The 15,535-nt window shown below is 34.1% G+C and overlaps 2 protein-coding genes across 2 annotated transcripts; one reads left to right on the plus strand and one right to left on the minus strand.

Moving 5' to 3' along the window:
* The first annotated feature begins 2,000 nt into the window (after window positions 1-2,000).
* LOC129286545 (uncharacterized) lies at window positions 2,001-6,399 on the plus strand. Its single transcript, XM_054922494.1, has 3 exons — window positions 2,001-2,206; window positions 2,407-2,497; window positions 5,941-6,399. Exons 1-3 carry the CDS (start codon window positions 2,137-2,139, stop codon window positions 6,077-6,079), a joined length of 300 nt encoding a protein of 99 aa, XP_054778469.1. The 5' UTR covers window positions 2,001-2,136; the 3' UTR covers window positions 6,080-6,399.
* A 4,391-nt stretch (window positions 6,400-10,790) lies between these two features.
* LOC129295193 (26S proteasome regulatory subunit 6A homolog) lies at window positions 10,791-15,074 on the minus strand. The gene is made up of 10 exons (XM_054933675.1): window positions 14,762-15,074; window positions 14,268-14,384; window positions 13,513-13,620; window positions 13,119-13,310; window positions 12,846-13,037; window positions 12,283-12,401; window positions 12,025-12,112; window positions 11,667-11,786; window positions 11,432-11,572; window positions 10,791-11,184 (listed from the first exon to the last, which is right to left on the minus strand). The coding sequence occupies exons 1-10, from the start codon at window positions 14,876-14,878 to the stop codon at window positions 11,107-11,109; spliced, it is 1,272 nt and encodes a 423-aa protein (XP_054789650.1). The 5' UTR covers window positions 14,879-15,074; the 3' UTR covers window positions 10,791-11,106.
* Window positions 15,075-15,535: the final 461 nt, after the last annotated feature.

Here is a 15,535-nt window from a genome sequence, read left to right on the forward strand (position 1 = left end):
GAATGTTATAAAAAAATAAAAATAAATACAATGCAAATTAAATTAAAAAAATTCATAATTTTTTATATTAAATTATCAACGACTTCACTATGAACAACACTTGAAATTCTAATGGTAGAGAGAGACTCCATATCATTATCAAGACTCAATATTTTTAAGTATTCCGTGCTTTAAACACAAGAAACAGCAACATATAATTAGTTGACAATGAAAACATGATAAAGTTGGTACAATGTGACATGACATAAGCTCTAATCCTAATTTTATTAATGATCATGGAAAATGCAACATGATGAAAAAGTATCGCCTCATAATAAATAGCAACTTGAAATTAGATGAATACACAACATGCGATATATATATTTCTATCTCTTCATTTGATCTAAGCATTTCTTAGGCTATAAAGATATGTTCTCTAATTTGTGTAATTATGAAATATATGATATTACACCACTCCATAAACTTATAAGTTCTTGTATTAAAATAATTGAGACACCCGTTTCAAGCCTTATTTCATAATTTGGGAGGTTTGGTATTGAAATCGAATTTAAAAAATATATAAATTAAAGGTTTTGAAGTGAATTTAAAAAAAGATGGAGAAGAAGGAGAGAGGTAGGAAGGGGGGAGGAGAATTTATGGGACAAATGACCAGCATTTGAATATAATTCGTAGTGGAGATTAAATTATCTCATATTTAATTGTGTAAGGTTAAAATGTATCAATTATGAGTTTAGGATCTAAATCACTCTTTAGCTTATACTTTATGGTTTACACCACCACTTAACTCATATATATATTTTCATGAAAATAATCAATTTATTAGTATACAAATTATTGTTGAAAGTTGTTTATAACAAATTTGGTGTTGTATACGGCATGTGTTAATAATAATAATAATAATAATTGTTAGGACTTGCAAAATTGCAATCCATGATTGTTTAATATTTTTTTTAATAAAAAGCCCATCAAAATAAAATGACACTATAAATATGATCATCTCTATAACAGACTCCTGTCGTTTTAATAGCATTAATCAAATTAAGAGAAATTTTTACCCAATATACATGTCATTTATGTTCAATAAAAAACATGCCATGAATAAAATAAAATAAAATATATTATTATTTTTTAAATGCCTATTTAATATATTATTATTTTATTATTATCAATAAAAAATCAATTTACCAATGATTATCAATAGCAAGTCTATATTGATTAAATTGATGATAACCAATATTCAAAATTATTATGAAAAATTGTTTTAGCTTGCTTAGTTTACAGTTTTTCCTTGCTGTAATGGTTCCAGGACTTCTTTTCTGTGCATCCATCGCTATGTTGGAATGAAGGTTTTCAGAATTTAGTCAAAAATATGAAAATATAGTGTTCTAATTTTATGCCAATGAACATAGAAAAAGCTAGTTTCACATAGCATGGATGCATGAGGCGATGTATCAAATCTCTCTTCCAGTTTATTTTGCGTGGCCACCCGACCTCTTTTTTAATATTTTTTATAATACTTTTTAAAATTATTATGTAATAAATAAAAATAAAAGTTATAAAGCTTTATAACAAGGTGAGTATGGAATCACAATAAAAAAAAACGATGAATACAAAATTAATATTCTTTTCAAATCACAATTGAGGACATTTTTTAAAAATTTTATTTAATTTAAAATATAAAATATTGAGTAATTTTTATAATTACGCAGATAAGTATAGTTTAAAATTTATAAACAATTTTATTTAGTTATCTTCTTTGCATTTTTTTATATTAAAAATTTTAATTTTCTACTCTTTTTTAAAATTAAATTCGTTAACATCTATGGCAAAAAAATTATTAAAATATTTTTTTAACTATTCTTTTTTATTAAGCCTGAAAATTAATATTTCGTGTCCGAGTATATAGTTTTTATTGAAAGGGGATCACGGAAGTCCCAGGAGCGGTTTTCGGAAACAATGGGCCACGACTCGACAATCGCGCGCCAGCTATATTCGTGCGTTCGCCGACACATGATTCATTAGCTGACGCATGTTGGAGGTTTAAAATTTCGACTTCGCTTCCCATTCTCTCACCTCTCAAATTCTCCGAGTCCCGATCCCTCCTTCCTCCAGATTTCCATCTGTACGCAGCTGACAATGGCGGATTCCAAGACCAAATTTGAATCTCTGAGGGAATGGGTCGTCGAGCACAAGCTTCGTACTGTGGGTAAAAATATTTAAATCCTCGCGTTTTATGGTTAATTTCATTTTTCCCTCTCTCGTAGCAATCAAGTAACCAAGAAATTTTTAGATATTTTACTCTGATCATCTAGTATTTCCGTTCTAATTCTCAAGGCTTCTGATACGGTATTTTGTTGTGCTTTTCTTTCCTATTACGTTTCTCACCCTCGTTTGAATATTCTCAAGGGTCCCTTTGGCTGAGCGGTATTGCGGGTTCAATTGCATACAACTGGTCTCGACCCAACATGAAAACCAGCGTTAAGATCATTCATGCTAGGTAAGTTGCGGTTGCTTGTTGTACTCTCCTTTTTCTTCATCAATGGACGAAGATGGGTTTGATTTGGTGATAAATCCTTTCTATCGGAAAAAAAATTGCTGACAAATCTCATTGTCTATTTTGAACGACGAATTAAGAAGTCCAATTTTGAATGAGATATGGTGACAAATCTCATTGAGTGCATACCTCAAGCAGTATCGCTTCCAATAGGAGGAATTAAAAAAAAAGGAGTCCAATTTCTGCTTTCCATTTCTAGATAGCAATAATGATTTGAATTAGGGAACTGATCATTTTATCGGCATCGAATTATCAGGCTTTCTAATTAATACATAATATTATTTTCGTCATATGACTGGGTTAATAGGTAACTAGTAATCTGTTCCACGAGTCCACGACCTCTGGGTGTCATTTAGTAAGGCCTCTTAGCTCTAAATATAGTAGAATATTTGTTGTTGTTGTTGTTGTGCTGATAATTTTCACCTTGATGCAACGAAGGCCGTATGTCTAATCCCATGCCTTCGAGAATCTCTCTCTCACACCTTTTTTTTTTTTCAAAATTTTTGAGTAAAGGTTTAAATTATAACAGAAGCTTTTACAACCAGTCTTGGTAAACTTGAGCCACGTCGGAAGTGACAACAGTTCTGTTTCAAATTAGTTTTGTACCCACGTTGTACCCTTTTCGATGCCTTGCCCAGCATTTCAGCTAAAGATCAAGCGGATCCAAGTTGTACTCTTTTCTCTATCATTCAAGTGTAGAAGAGATTTACGAGACACTAAGTATCCCTTAGATTTGGGCTTCCAACCTATACCCCCTTACTTTCTCAAAAAAAGTTATGCGAATTCCACTGTAAAAGCCTGCAAAAACATTTAAAATTACTTCCTTATACTCCTTGACATTGACATTTACAAGTTTATAACTATCCTCTGAATTCAAAACGCAGATCTCATGTGGAAGAATGCTGCTAACACTTAGGTTAGTATAAATAGTCTTTTGAGAATTTGGATTCTAAAAACAGTGTTTAATTGTCTGGTGATCATTATTTCATTTTGGTTTTTCTTGTAGCTCAACAGTAATTGAACAAAGTCCTTCTTAGCTAACAGCCACAGTCTCTATTTTCTCATCCTCCCCTGACCTACCCGTTGAGAAATACTTTTCTACCTGGAGTGGCTACCCAATTAGGTCTCCTCTGCCCAACTTAACTAGCTCCAGTTTTGGGTAGGAGCTCCTTTCTTTGCTTAACTACCTTCTTGGCATCCTTTGCTGTTGCTGCACATTTCTCTTCTCTTGAAACCTCTACTAGGTTTGACGTGCTGATACCTATTGCATAATTGCCTCTGTGCTTGGTTCTGTTGCTATTCTGGAGTCCATGTTGCTCTTCATTCATTTCCACTATGTATTTCCTAATCACTGCCACCTCCGTTCAAGGACTCCAATCTTCTCTCTACCGCCTCAACCCCCTCCATTCAAGGAACAATCTTTTCTCTACTGTCTCAACCCTTCCTTTCTTCCTCATATTTATCATACCTTCTGCTATCTCTGATTCCAAATATGTTGGAGATCAATAGTAATGTGGTGTTATTTATTAAACAAAAGCTGGATTGAGCTCCTCTGTTCAATCAGATATAGAAGAAATAGCCTGGGGGAATCACTGAGCTACCAATGCAGGAAATAGCAAAGCAAAATCTCACACCAAACCAGTCTCTGGTACTTGGAAGGGCAGAACTCTCCACTCACTAACTACCAAGTTGCCCCTAACCCAGCCCAACGCCCTTGTTAGTCCTGGAATAAGTTAACCAGCTGCTGGAAACGCACTTTGTCAGACCCGTCATTTTTTTTTTTAATGAAAATGTGATCACTCTATTTCATGAAAGAAACACTGTAAAAAAAACAAGACAGAAATGAACACCTCTCATCATCATCTACCTCTCAAGTTAGAGGGAGTTGATGATCAAAGGTCCAAAAGTCCCTATTACTATGAAGGCCTATGCTAATGAGATTGTTCAGATGTTGATCAGAATCGTGATATTCTAATGAAAGATAGATACTCCCTGCTCTAGAAAGCAATAATCTGGTTTCACGAACACTGTCAGGAAAAGGATGTTCTTCCACCTTGTCACGGGCAAGGAGATTGTAGCATCGTACATATTTAGTAATAACTCCCACTATATTCCTTCCCTGGTTGCCGCAAATATGTAGTCCAATCGTATGGCATTTATCTGCAATGACCGTTGGCAGTCTTTCATTTGAAGCAATGAAGCCACGGACCTTGTATAATTTTTAGAGCTAATAATTTGGGCTAAGCTTGATTGGCCAGCTCGAATAAGTGCGAAAATCTTAGGGCGAGGCTTAGGAATTTAGGAAAACCCCTTTACTTTAGACTTATTTGAGTTACCTAAATAAGCCCGAAAAAATTTAAGCTTTGGGTTTTTTTTTTTTTTTTATAAAGAATTGAGCTCGCAGTGTTCTTCTTTCTGCTCTGCTTGCCCTCCCTTCCCTTTTTCAGATTGTTCTTCTTCAAGCTTTGTTCAGATCATTGTTCTCCTTCAAATGTAGAAACACACGCATGCTCTTCTTTCTAGTTTCTTCTTCGCAGGACAAACACATCCTCTTCTAGTCTTCTTTCTTCTTCAGTCTTCACTGGTCTCTCACATCCCAACAGCTTCACTCTTCTATACCGTCAGTTTAGTTATTTCACAAAGGGTGACCTTCAGTTTGCTTGCGGTGGCACCTCCGACTCAGATTGTGTTCTTCAACCTCGCTTCAAATTTCAAGGCCAGTCATGACTCACGATCTGTGCCTCCTGTGCTTTTTTTGTTTACATCTTTTATCATCCGAGTAGCCATTAGTTCCAGTTGCATCATTTTCTTCATTTGCCTTTGTTGAATTTCTAGTCATGCAAACCCCCTTTTCCTTAGCGTTCGTTCTTCTTCATCTCTGGAACATTTGTTTTCTATTTTAATTTTGATTTTTTGGTTTTATCTGAAGCTAAAGAAAAAAGCTGCTGAAAATTTTTTGTTCATATGTTTAATTTTCTGGAATCTGCTACTGCAATATTTTAATATTCCGAAATATTTTATTTTGATCCTTCTTCTTTGTTCGAAAAGGGGGAAAAATAATTTTTTTAAAAAAGTTTCTAGAATTTGGGTTGGCCTGAATAAATTCGAAGCCTGAGAGTGTCAGGGATTCACTTAACTATATAGATCTTTTATAAGTTTGAGTGTTTTAAGCTCGGCCCAAATAAGTTTAGCTGGGCCGAATTAGCAGTTCTAATAATTTTGTCCCTAATGAGAATGCGGTTCTCTTTCCTCTATGCAGATTTTTTTCCCCAGACCCCGCATAATTTCCGGTTCATGTTTTAAAAGTTTTTTTGCACGATCTATTCTTAGGTCATTATGTCCAATTCATGTTTGCTAATTTTCTTACGTGCATTATCTATTTTCAGGTTGCATGCTCAGGCTCTTACACTTGCAGCGCTGGCTGGAGCTGCAGTGGTAGAGTACTACGATCATCAAACGGGAGCAAAGGCTGAGAGATATGCAAAATTCCTCCCAGTGGAGAACTTCAGCTCACAGAAGGATTGATTAATCTTTACATCTGACATCAGTATAGCACATAGGTTTTCGAATGAATTACACATGTTTTCGAATGAATTCTAAGTAATAAATCTGATTGTAACAGGAGCAACCCATCACAATTTTCCCCGTTATTTTTGTGCCGATACTTTATTCAAATGAATCTTTACATGTGTATTTGATATTTGATAGCAGGCATTTAATTTGATGCATTTTTTTTTTAGAAGAAGGAAACAATTTCTTCAGAATGATAAATGTAATGAATTGATGTGCTGGCGTTCAGCGCAACAGGTAGAAGTGTTTCCGTCGTTTGAACGGATTACATTTAAGTGCAATTTCCACTGCATTTGTTGGTAGTATGCAAAAACTATATATTGATTACTGTATCGAGCCTTGTGGAGTTGGGAGACTTGTTTGTTTTATCGTAACTTTTTTTTTTTAATCTGTTTTAATATGGTTTTTGGTTTAACTGTGGGAGAAGCGAAGAATTTTAATAACTGAGGGATTCTGTAGAGGCGATAAAGGGGAGGGATATGAGGGGTTTTAATATTTGGGTTACCTGTTAAAACAAAGAAAGCCTCTTGCAAAATTTAATATAATGAAAATGCAACTTTAGGAGATGAAATTACAAATTTTTAGGGGTACTATTCAAATAATAATTTGATTACAAATTTTTAGAGGTACTATATAAATAACAATTTGATACTTTTTAAATTTAATCATTAAAATTTGTTTTGTATTAAAATTAAGAAATTAAGTTACAAATTTAACTAAATGAAATAGTAAATTTTGGAAATAAAGTTGTAAAATACTAAAATATTATAAAAGACAAATTTGTAATTTTATAATCTTGAATTTGTAAATAATGTTCTCAATTCTAATAAAAAATATAAATCTTAATGATTAAATTTTAAAAATAACATAATATTATTTGAACACTTCTTGAAATTTGCAACTTCATTTGTCAAATTTATAATTTTTATTATTGAATTTATAACTATTGGGAACATATTATGTTATATAAAAATATTAGTTACGAATTTGTGAGACTTACTTTATACTTTAAAATTTGTTAAAACTTCATTGAAATAAAATAATCCCATAGAGATTTAAGCGTCATCCCAAAAGAGAAGTTTTGGAAGTTGATATTAGTTTATCTGTTCCGTTTCATTTTCTATAGCATGTTCTTTGTCTTTCATGATTGTGTGTCAAGTTCTATTTTTGGGTTTAGTTGGAATTGTAATTTTTGCCATTACCAAAGAGGTATTATTAATTGAGATAACAGGAATAGTAATAACCCGTTCGGTTTTGTTCTCTCTCTTTTTTTTTTTTAAAAAAAATAATTTGTAAATAATTTTTTTAAAAATACTTTTTTAACCACATTTTCAAACTTGTTTTTCAAAACAAAACCAAATGAAAATCTGTTTCATTATATTAATTTAAAAATAATTTTAAAGTTAAGAAAATGGTTAATAGTAGTGATTGCTAATGGTTAATGATGATGACTTATAATAGTAGTTTACTATAATTGAAAATAATTTACAATAGTCAAATATAATATGTTTTAAAAATAAAGAAATGAAAATAACTCTAAATTCTTTCCTGAGAATAATTTTGAAAACATTTAAATCTAAAACACCTATTCAAATAACTTTTTTATTTTAAAAAATAGAAAACAAATTTTAAAATAAAAAACGAAACACTCGCTAAATTCATGGATTTCACTCATAATTGAGAAGAGTGGTCGAATGTCAGGAAATAAGGTTCCCATACAAAATTGAGAATAACAATATTTTGGCGATGAGATTGAGTTCCTGAAATGCGGATTTGTTTCATACCTCGTTTCAACAACTTGCGTTAAGAGAATACTTTCTGGCAAGAGTTTTATGATCATACGTGGTACTAGGTTTGGAGTGAGTCTGGTTAAGAGGCAACTGGAAAACACATTACCAACCATAATAATCATGGCTCGCCTTTACTGCATGCCCCACATCAAATAACATCAGACTCATACACCAACCGTGCACCTTCATTATGTTCATACCCCTAACATGGGACTGGAATTGTTGATAACTCATCATGAGCACCCCTTTTAGAAATACAGCTAGTACTTGAACAAACAATGAGATTATGAGAATGCCAAAGTGTGGATTAACATATTGTTCCAACCTTTTTATTTGAAAAGGTATGATTACATGAATGTATAAGCAAGCTTCAATTTCTTATGCCATGTCATATTTAAAATATGTAGCAAATTATACTTGACTGAATGTATACTCTATATTAGGTTGTCAACAACTTTATTTCTAATTTTATTACACAGACATAAATATGCCTGAATATGTTCTTTTCCTTCCACTTTCTTTACATAAACTCAAAATCACGTAATCATGCATTTATAAAAATTTAATAGCTTTGGCGCACCTTATTTGAATTCTTCAACCATAAATCACACTATAATCTAATAAACCAGAATCAAATAAGGCAAAAACTAGATATTTGAACTTGTCTCATTTTCATTTGTAATCAACCAGACGAATTTAGATACACCTTGCCAAAACTTTGATCAAACCATCCAAGTAGTACTTTGACCAAATGAATTTTATCAATAGGACTTAGCTCTTAAGATTATTGGCAATAGTGAGTAAAGTCATAGTTTAAGTCATGTTCAAGGACATTGTTCTTAAGAGCTATTCCGTCACACCAAGTTAATTAGTGGCAACTCTCCAAAATTAAACAGACTCTTTCTACAAAAAGCAGGGACACAAAACAATAAAAATTTACATAATAAACTCAAATAATAGCATAGATGAAATAGTGTGATAAGAGAGAAGAGAAAGTTTGAAAACTCAAAGGCTAGAATATAACAATAACACGGCCAAAAAACACAATCAGCATAGCTTTTGTACCCCACAATCATCCAATCCAATTAACAAGTCTAAAACTAATCTTTCTATTTTATCAAGTGAATGGAGATTATATCTTCCACATGTATAATAGCTACACTTGTGATCACTTTTCAACTCCAGCATGCATCCACAAGTGTCCATGTGTGTGTGTGTTAATTTTTCCTTTGTATATTATTCAAATAAAAGAGAATAATACAAGAGTTATAAAACTTAACTATACGCTAAGCACAATTCCTGCTTTCAGGTTATCATTTACATACAGACAAGTAAACACCCAAGAATTTTCTTAATGAAAAATTCACAGTAAAAGTTTACATGCTGAAGAACACAGAAAAGAAATCTAATTATTGAAAACCAATATGCCAAGGGTAGAAGCCTTCCAAATCCACGAGGGGATTACCAAACTCCATACTTTGAGATTTTTAAGGATTTGCAACCCAAATGGGGAGGCTAGCTACCTGCAATATGTGTGTCCAAGTTTGCATTAGCTGTAATCTTTATATATTAGTTGTTGTGTTTGAGATATGTGCTGATTGGATTGCAGAAATTCATGTTAAATGCATGTCACAATATCATGGTCGATTCTTTTAATAATTTTGCATGGATAAATTTCATGTAAATGAATACCAGTTTTTACAATTCTCAGGTAACGGGTCTGGATTCAAGGATTTCATGGACCAGGGGATAGGAATAGATTTTGATACTCCATGGTGTTTGAACTTTAACTTTCAAATGCCACAAACAACTGCTAAGAGCCTGCACTTAGCCAACCCCAACCCACAGTACTAGCGTGTCAATTGAATTTTTCAATCTATATAATTTCTTAGGAGGAAAGAAACTCTAAATAAATAAAATTGTTTATAACTACTAACAGGAATTTGGCCTCGTCAAGGGGGCTAATTCCTTATAATATGAAGAATCAATATTCGAATCTTCATTAAAAGAAGTGTCCATATTTAATACTTGAATGTGTTTTGAATAAGATTATTTTTAATAAGAAAATACTTATGAATAATAAAAAAAATTTATTCATAATGGGTAGGGGAGGAGAATGAAAGTTTATGGATCAAGCTATTAAAGTAGTCAATATTGTTGACACTTTCAGGCTTCAGGTAAGGAAGATTTTATTTGCTTTGATTTTCCAACCATGATCTGCCGTTTTTCTGGTTTATTTACAATGTAAATTGAATATTCTTTTTCATTTTCAGGATGGAAGCAACCCGCTTTTGATGATAAGTAGTTTGTTACTTATATGGATAGATATATGAAGTTGGTGACAACCAAACTAGAGGAAGAGAAACAATTGGAATCTAGACTTGTTGGAGCAACTAAAGCTTAGCGGTCTCAAATTCTCTGTTTTCTCATTGTCTTCCATGTTCCTTGATTCTATGCTTCTTGTTCTGGTTACTAACAACTTATCTATTTTTGCTATCGCAGAAATGGTAATGGTTGAGTTCTGATGTGGCACTCTCATGGGTGACGCCTTGACGGTGAGCCCGTTCATGGCAGCATGGCGACTGCATGCTACATATTATATTACATATTGAAGATTACGAATAAGATCCTATTATCTTATGGGCAAGTTAATTACATATTATATGCATAAAAATTTTAATTGACAACTTGTATTTCACAAATATTTTTTTATGCCTTCAAATTACATCCTTAAACTTTTGGTTAAAAAAAATTATATCCTTAAATAAGAGAGTTTCACATGATAACATAACCTCAACAGTCACCTAGTATCATATGCAGTTGAGGCTATGATTAATATGTAGAATAGCAAACCATAAAAGAAAAAAGAAAAGATGTGAACCGCTCCGCACCAACACGGTTCGGAGATAAAGAAAATTACTGCTTAAGTGCTCAGACTATCAATCATTAATTATTTTTACTCCCTGAAACCCCATCGCTAAATCTAATTCACAACCACATGTTTTTCTGAAAGAAAGAGAGAAAAATGTCGGACCGCCAAAAGGGATAGTAATAGCGAGCTATAGGGTACAAGTATAATTCCGAATTAGAGTAAATTTAGCACTTGCGAACAAATATCAAACACCAGAGGTGGCTTCTCCTTGTCTTGAGAAATGCTTTGGGCGAACTGGAACTTTACTTCCAGAATCCAGCTCAAGCATAATAATTCAGGCTTGCTTTCTTCTTTGCTTGAACTTGAATGATACCTTCATTAAAATCCTCATGATTTACCTGAAATCGTACAAAATATGGATCAATGATTTGGCCGCAACAACGAACCGATTCTGATTTGATCCTGACCATTCAAGTTAAGCTCCTCCAACGAAGAGTGAACACAGTTGGCAAAGATTACTTAGCAATGGCAGGATAGGAGACAAGTTAAACAGCGGTTTCAAACAGAACTGTCACCGCAGGAATGGCCTCGTGTATTTAATTAATCGTAATATTCAATAAGTTGCATATCTCAAAGAGAACAAACCTCAGTTGCATCACGTCGAAGGGCTAACATGCCTGCCTCAACACAGACAGCTTTTAATTGTGCTCCATTGAAATCATCTGTGGACCGAGCTAGTTCTTCAAAGTTGACATCTGGGTGAACATTCATCTTTCGGGAGTGAATCTAAAAGATCCATGTGAAATGAGATACCAGTCATCGATTGTTCAGAAACTTAAGTTAGAATAACGACAGCAGATAGAGTCAGAAGCAAGCAAACCTGCAGAATTCGAGCCCTGGCTTCTTCAGTTGGATGTGGAAACTCAATTTTACGATCCAGCCTACCAGAACGCATTAGGGCAGGGTCAAGAATATCTGCACGGTTTGTCGCAGCTATCACCTGCAAATTACAACAATAATGAAAACACTACTTCAGTTTCCTGAATCCTCACCAGAAATAAAAATGGACTGGTTGGTTATTAAAATTAGGCTAAGGGACTAGTCCAAGGACATAGGTTTTCAGAAGTCTAGTGAGCTTAACCCAACAACAGCAAATGTTTTCGTAGTTCTCCCTGATTACATAGATTATGTAAGTAAGCAAATAACAGGTGCGTGGAGAAAAAGAAACGACAACAAACCTTGATCCTTTCATCACTGCTAAAACCATCAAGCTGATTGAGCAATTCTAACATCGTTCGCTGTACCTCCCTATCTCCACTTACTTCACTACAGTCAGGCAACAAGAAGTCATGTCATAACAATGCTGAATAGCCTGGACCTAGATTCCCTTCAGCATTGAAGGGATCCCATCATGAATATGACACTAATAGAACTCAATGGAAAATTCAAACATTTGTAGATGTAAAATCATGCCTGCTCATACGTATTAACCATACCTGTCAAACCGCTTCGTGCCAATTGCATCTATTTCATCTATAAATATAATGCAAGGAGACTTCTCTTTTGCCAGCTGAAAAGCATCACGGACAAGCTTTGCTCCATCTCCTATGAACATCTGTACAGAAATTCCAGGTAAAACCACTCCAAGCCCAGTAAAAATGACATGAATTCAGAGCTTATATAAAAAGACAAGATAGACAACCAAGATGGGCAAGAGCTACAAAATTATTCGTTACTAATTGCTGAAGCATGATTTTACAAGGAATGTGGAAGGTTAAGAACATAATCTTCATACAATCAACACCTGTCCAACAGCAACATGCATATATGATACATCACCAGTAACTCAGTAGGCAGGGAAAAAAAAGGAGAATAATGTATAATATGGTACCCAGTGAATTATTAAAGATTGACAAAAGTCAAGAAATCAACTCTACTTAAATTTACAAGAAAGAAAATGAAAACCAAAAACCGGACAAACAAACCACAATAAAATCATTAGCCATGCTGACACTTAAAACTGAAAATATAGGACAAAGCTTGGTTACAAATTATACACCTGGACCAGTTGGGGGCCTGCCAATTTCAGAAAAGTGGCATTTGTTTGTGCTGCACAAGCACGAGCCATTAATGTTTTTCCTGTCCCTGGAGGTCCATATAAGAGCACACCCTTTGGTGGACGAATTCCTAACTTCTGAAACCTTTCCTTGTGTGTCATTGGCAAAACAATGGCTTCAACTAATTCTTGAATCTGTTAACAAAGACCATGTTAGGGATTCATGTTGCCAAAAATAGTGTGCTACAATAGATTCAGCCAATAATTACACCTCACCTGCTTCTCTAATCCACCAATGTCATTATAGTCTTCAGTTGGCTTTTCATCAACTTCCATGGCTTTTACTCGAGAATCATACTCAGAAGGCAAGGTATCCAAGATTAAATAACTATCTTTGTTAACACCAACTAGATCTCCAGGTTTTAACTTATCAGGGTCAACAAGCCCAACAACAGGAAGAAAGATTGTCTGGAGCAGGAAAAAAAAAACACAATTTAAGATTTTATCATTGCCATGACAAAGACGAAGGGCTCTTCATCACTAACTAATTCCAAAAACATTGATGCTGACAATGTACGTAGGGTGCAATTTAACAAACCTTCAAATGTTAAAAACAAATAATACAAATAACAACCTTAATGACAAAACAATGTGATATAATCTATGTCACCTGTCGAGTAGATGTCTTTAGTACAACACATTTCCCCTTCCTTTGTGAGTCAAGATCAATATTGGCACCGTCTTCTTCAGCTTCATCCTCTGGGTTCATTTCCAATATCTGAAAAAAGGATCAGAATTTGAGGAGAATGCGGGACATGCCGACATAAGAATAAGCTAATAGATCACTACCAAGGGGAAGTGAGGGGAGTTTGCTCTAAATATTTATGTAAAAAGTACAGATTCATGTCTAAACGATATCTGATTGCCTTCTAACTTGCTACTCTCTACAATACCAAAACATCGTCATACAAAATGCAACCTTCACCTTTTCATGTTCCAGAGTATAAGGCACATTGGCATGTTATTTAATAGAGGGCCATACGGCCTCAATTTTTAAGCGTTTTAAGATAAATCAATATGACATAAAAAAAGAAGATATATGAGAAATATCAAGAGAGCACTTTAATTATGTAAACAGCATGATTAACAGGTATCAGACCTCAGAATTTCACCAAATAAACATATCTATGGCATCATATGCGTGAGTGCTTTAACATGCCATGACAATAAAAAGAACTATCAATCACAAATTTATTTCTTTATTTGACCAATTTGTTGTTTGAAAGACAGAAATCTTAATCTTCAATATAGCAGGCTATTATGGATTACAGAATCGCAAAAAAGTAACTGAACGACATACACCAAGGCTGCTAACGAAAATAAGACTGATGCACAACAACAAAGAGAGTAAGAGCAGTGAATTACCTCTACAATATTTCCTACAAGGTAGGGCAACTGCTTATTGAGCTTGATTTTCTCCTGATTCTCTTTTATCTTCTCCTTGTATGATTCCAACTCCAGATTAGTCCTCTGCAACTCCTCCTGCATTCCAAAACCTTACAAGTCAACATCAGAAACTCAACATCAATTACACCAAAACATTAGAAAGGACAACTAGTTCTCTATTTACCAGGATATAGAAAGTGAACATTTTGCATCAATAGCAAGAATAGGTGAGAAGCATATGAACAATAAAATTCTGATTATTTGGTAATCAATAAAATTCTGATGTCTGAGAATATGAAGAATTCACGGCGAGACTTCGGAAAAAAAATCTGAAATTTTCCAAGTTAATATTTGAAACTGGCGAGAACAATCAATAGGTAACCCTAACAGCCACGCTATACAGCAATCAGAAGCAGAATAAGCAACAATTGCAATACAAATGAAAAGAGATAACTAGAGAGAGGAGATCAGACCTTCAGGATTCGAATCTCGTTGTCGAGCAGACGGGAAGCTCTGACGATGTCGTCGGTGGTCATAGACGCCAACTGGTCATCTTCGAAGCTGCTATCCTCTACCATGGCTGTTGCCATCGAGAACCAGTGAGAGGAAAAATTGAGAGGCGATGAAGCAAATGGATTATCGAATGACCAAAAAAAATGATTAAATTTTAACAAATTTTTTTCCCTGCACCGCTGCACGCATCTTGGAGAACGGAACAGTGAGACATCGAAGGGAGGTACATTCGATTTTCTAGTTCTGAGCACTGGATGTACTTTTTTAATAATAAAAAATTGGAGGAAAACTTGTCTCCAACGAAATATGCAATGCGATTGCCATGGCTGAAAACAAATGGACTACTGGGCCAAGCCTTCTTTTACGACGTGGGCCACGATCTTGTTATTGGATGTGTTGAAAGAATTTCTGGGGTTAAATAGAAAAATGAGGTGAAAATGGAAATGTGAATTAACATGCAATTTAAACATATGTTTGATGTGTGACATGTAAATGCCTGAATGGACACCCTGTATTAATTTATTTTGATATAAAATGACCCGCATCCCCTACCCGTAGCCCATAAGTTAAACAACTGCCCATTATCATTGCCACCAGCATGATGAGGGGTTGTCTAGGAATGTGGGATGGTAGCAGTGTTCGAAGACTCATACCAATCCGGATGATAAGATGATGAAAAAATCATATCTAATCTCTTTTAAAAAAATTAATCACAAATAAGATCAATACGAAGT

The sequence above is a fragment of the Prosopis cineraria genome, unplaced genomic scaffold (genome assembly GCF_029017545.1).
Source record: "Prosopis cineraria cultivar Desert tree isolate PC_DT_omini unplaced genomic scaffold, ASM2901754v1 PC1, whole genome shotgun sequence".
Classification (NCBI taxonomy): domain Eukaryota; kingdom Viridiplantae; phylum Streptophyta; class Magnoliopsida; order Fabales; family Fabaceae; genus Prosopis; species Prosopis cineraria.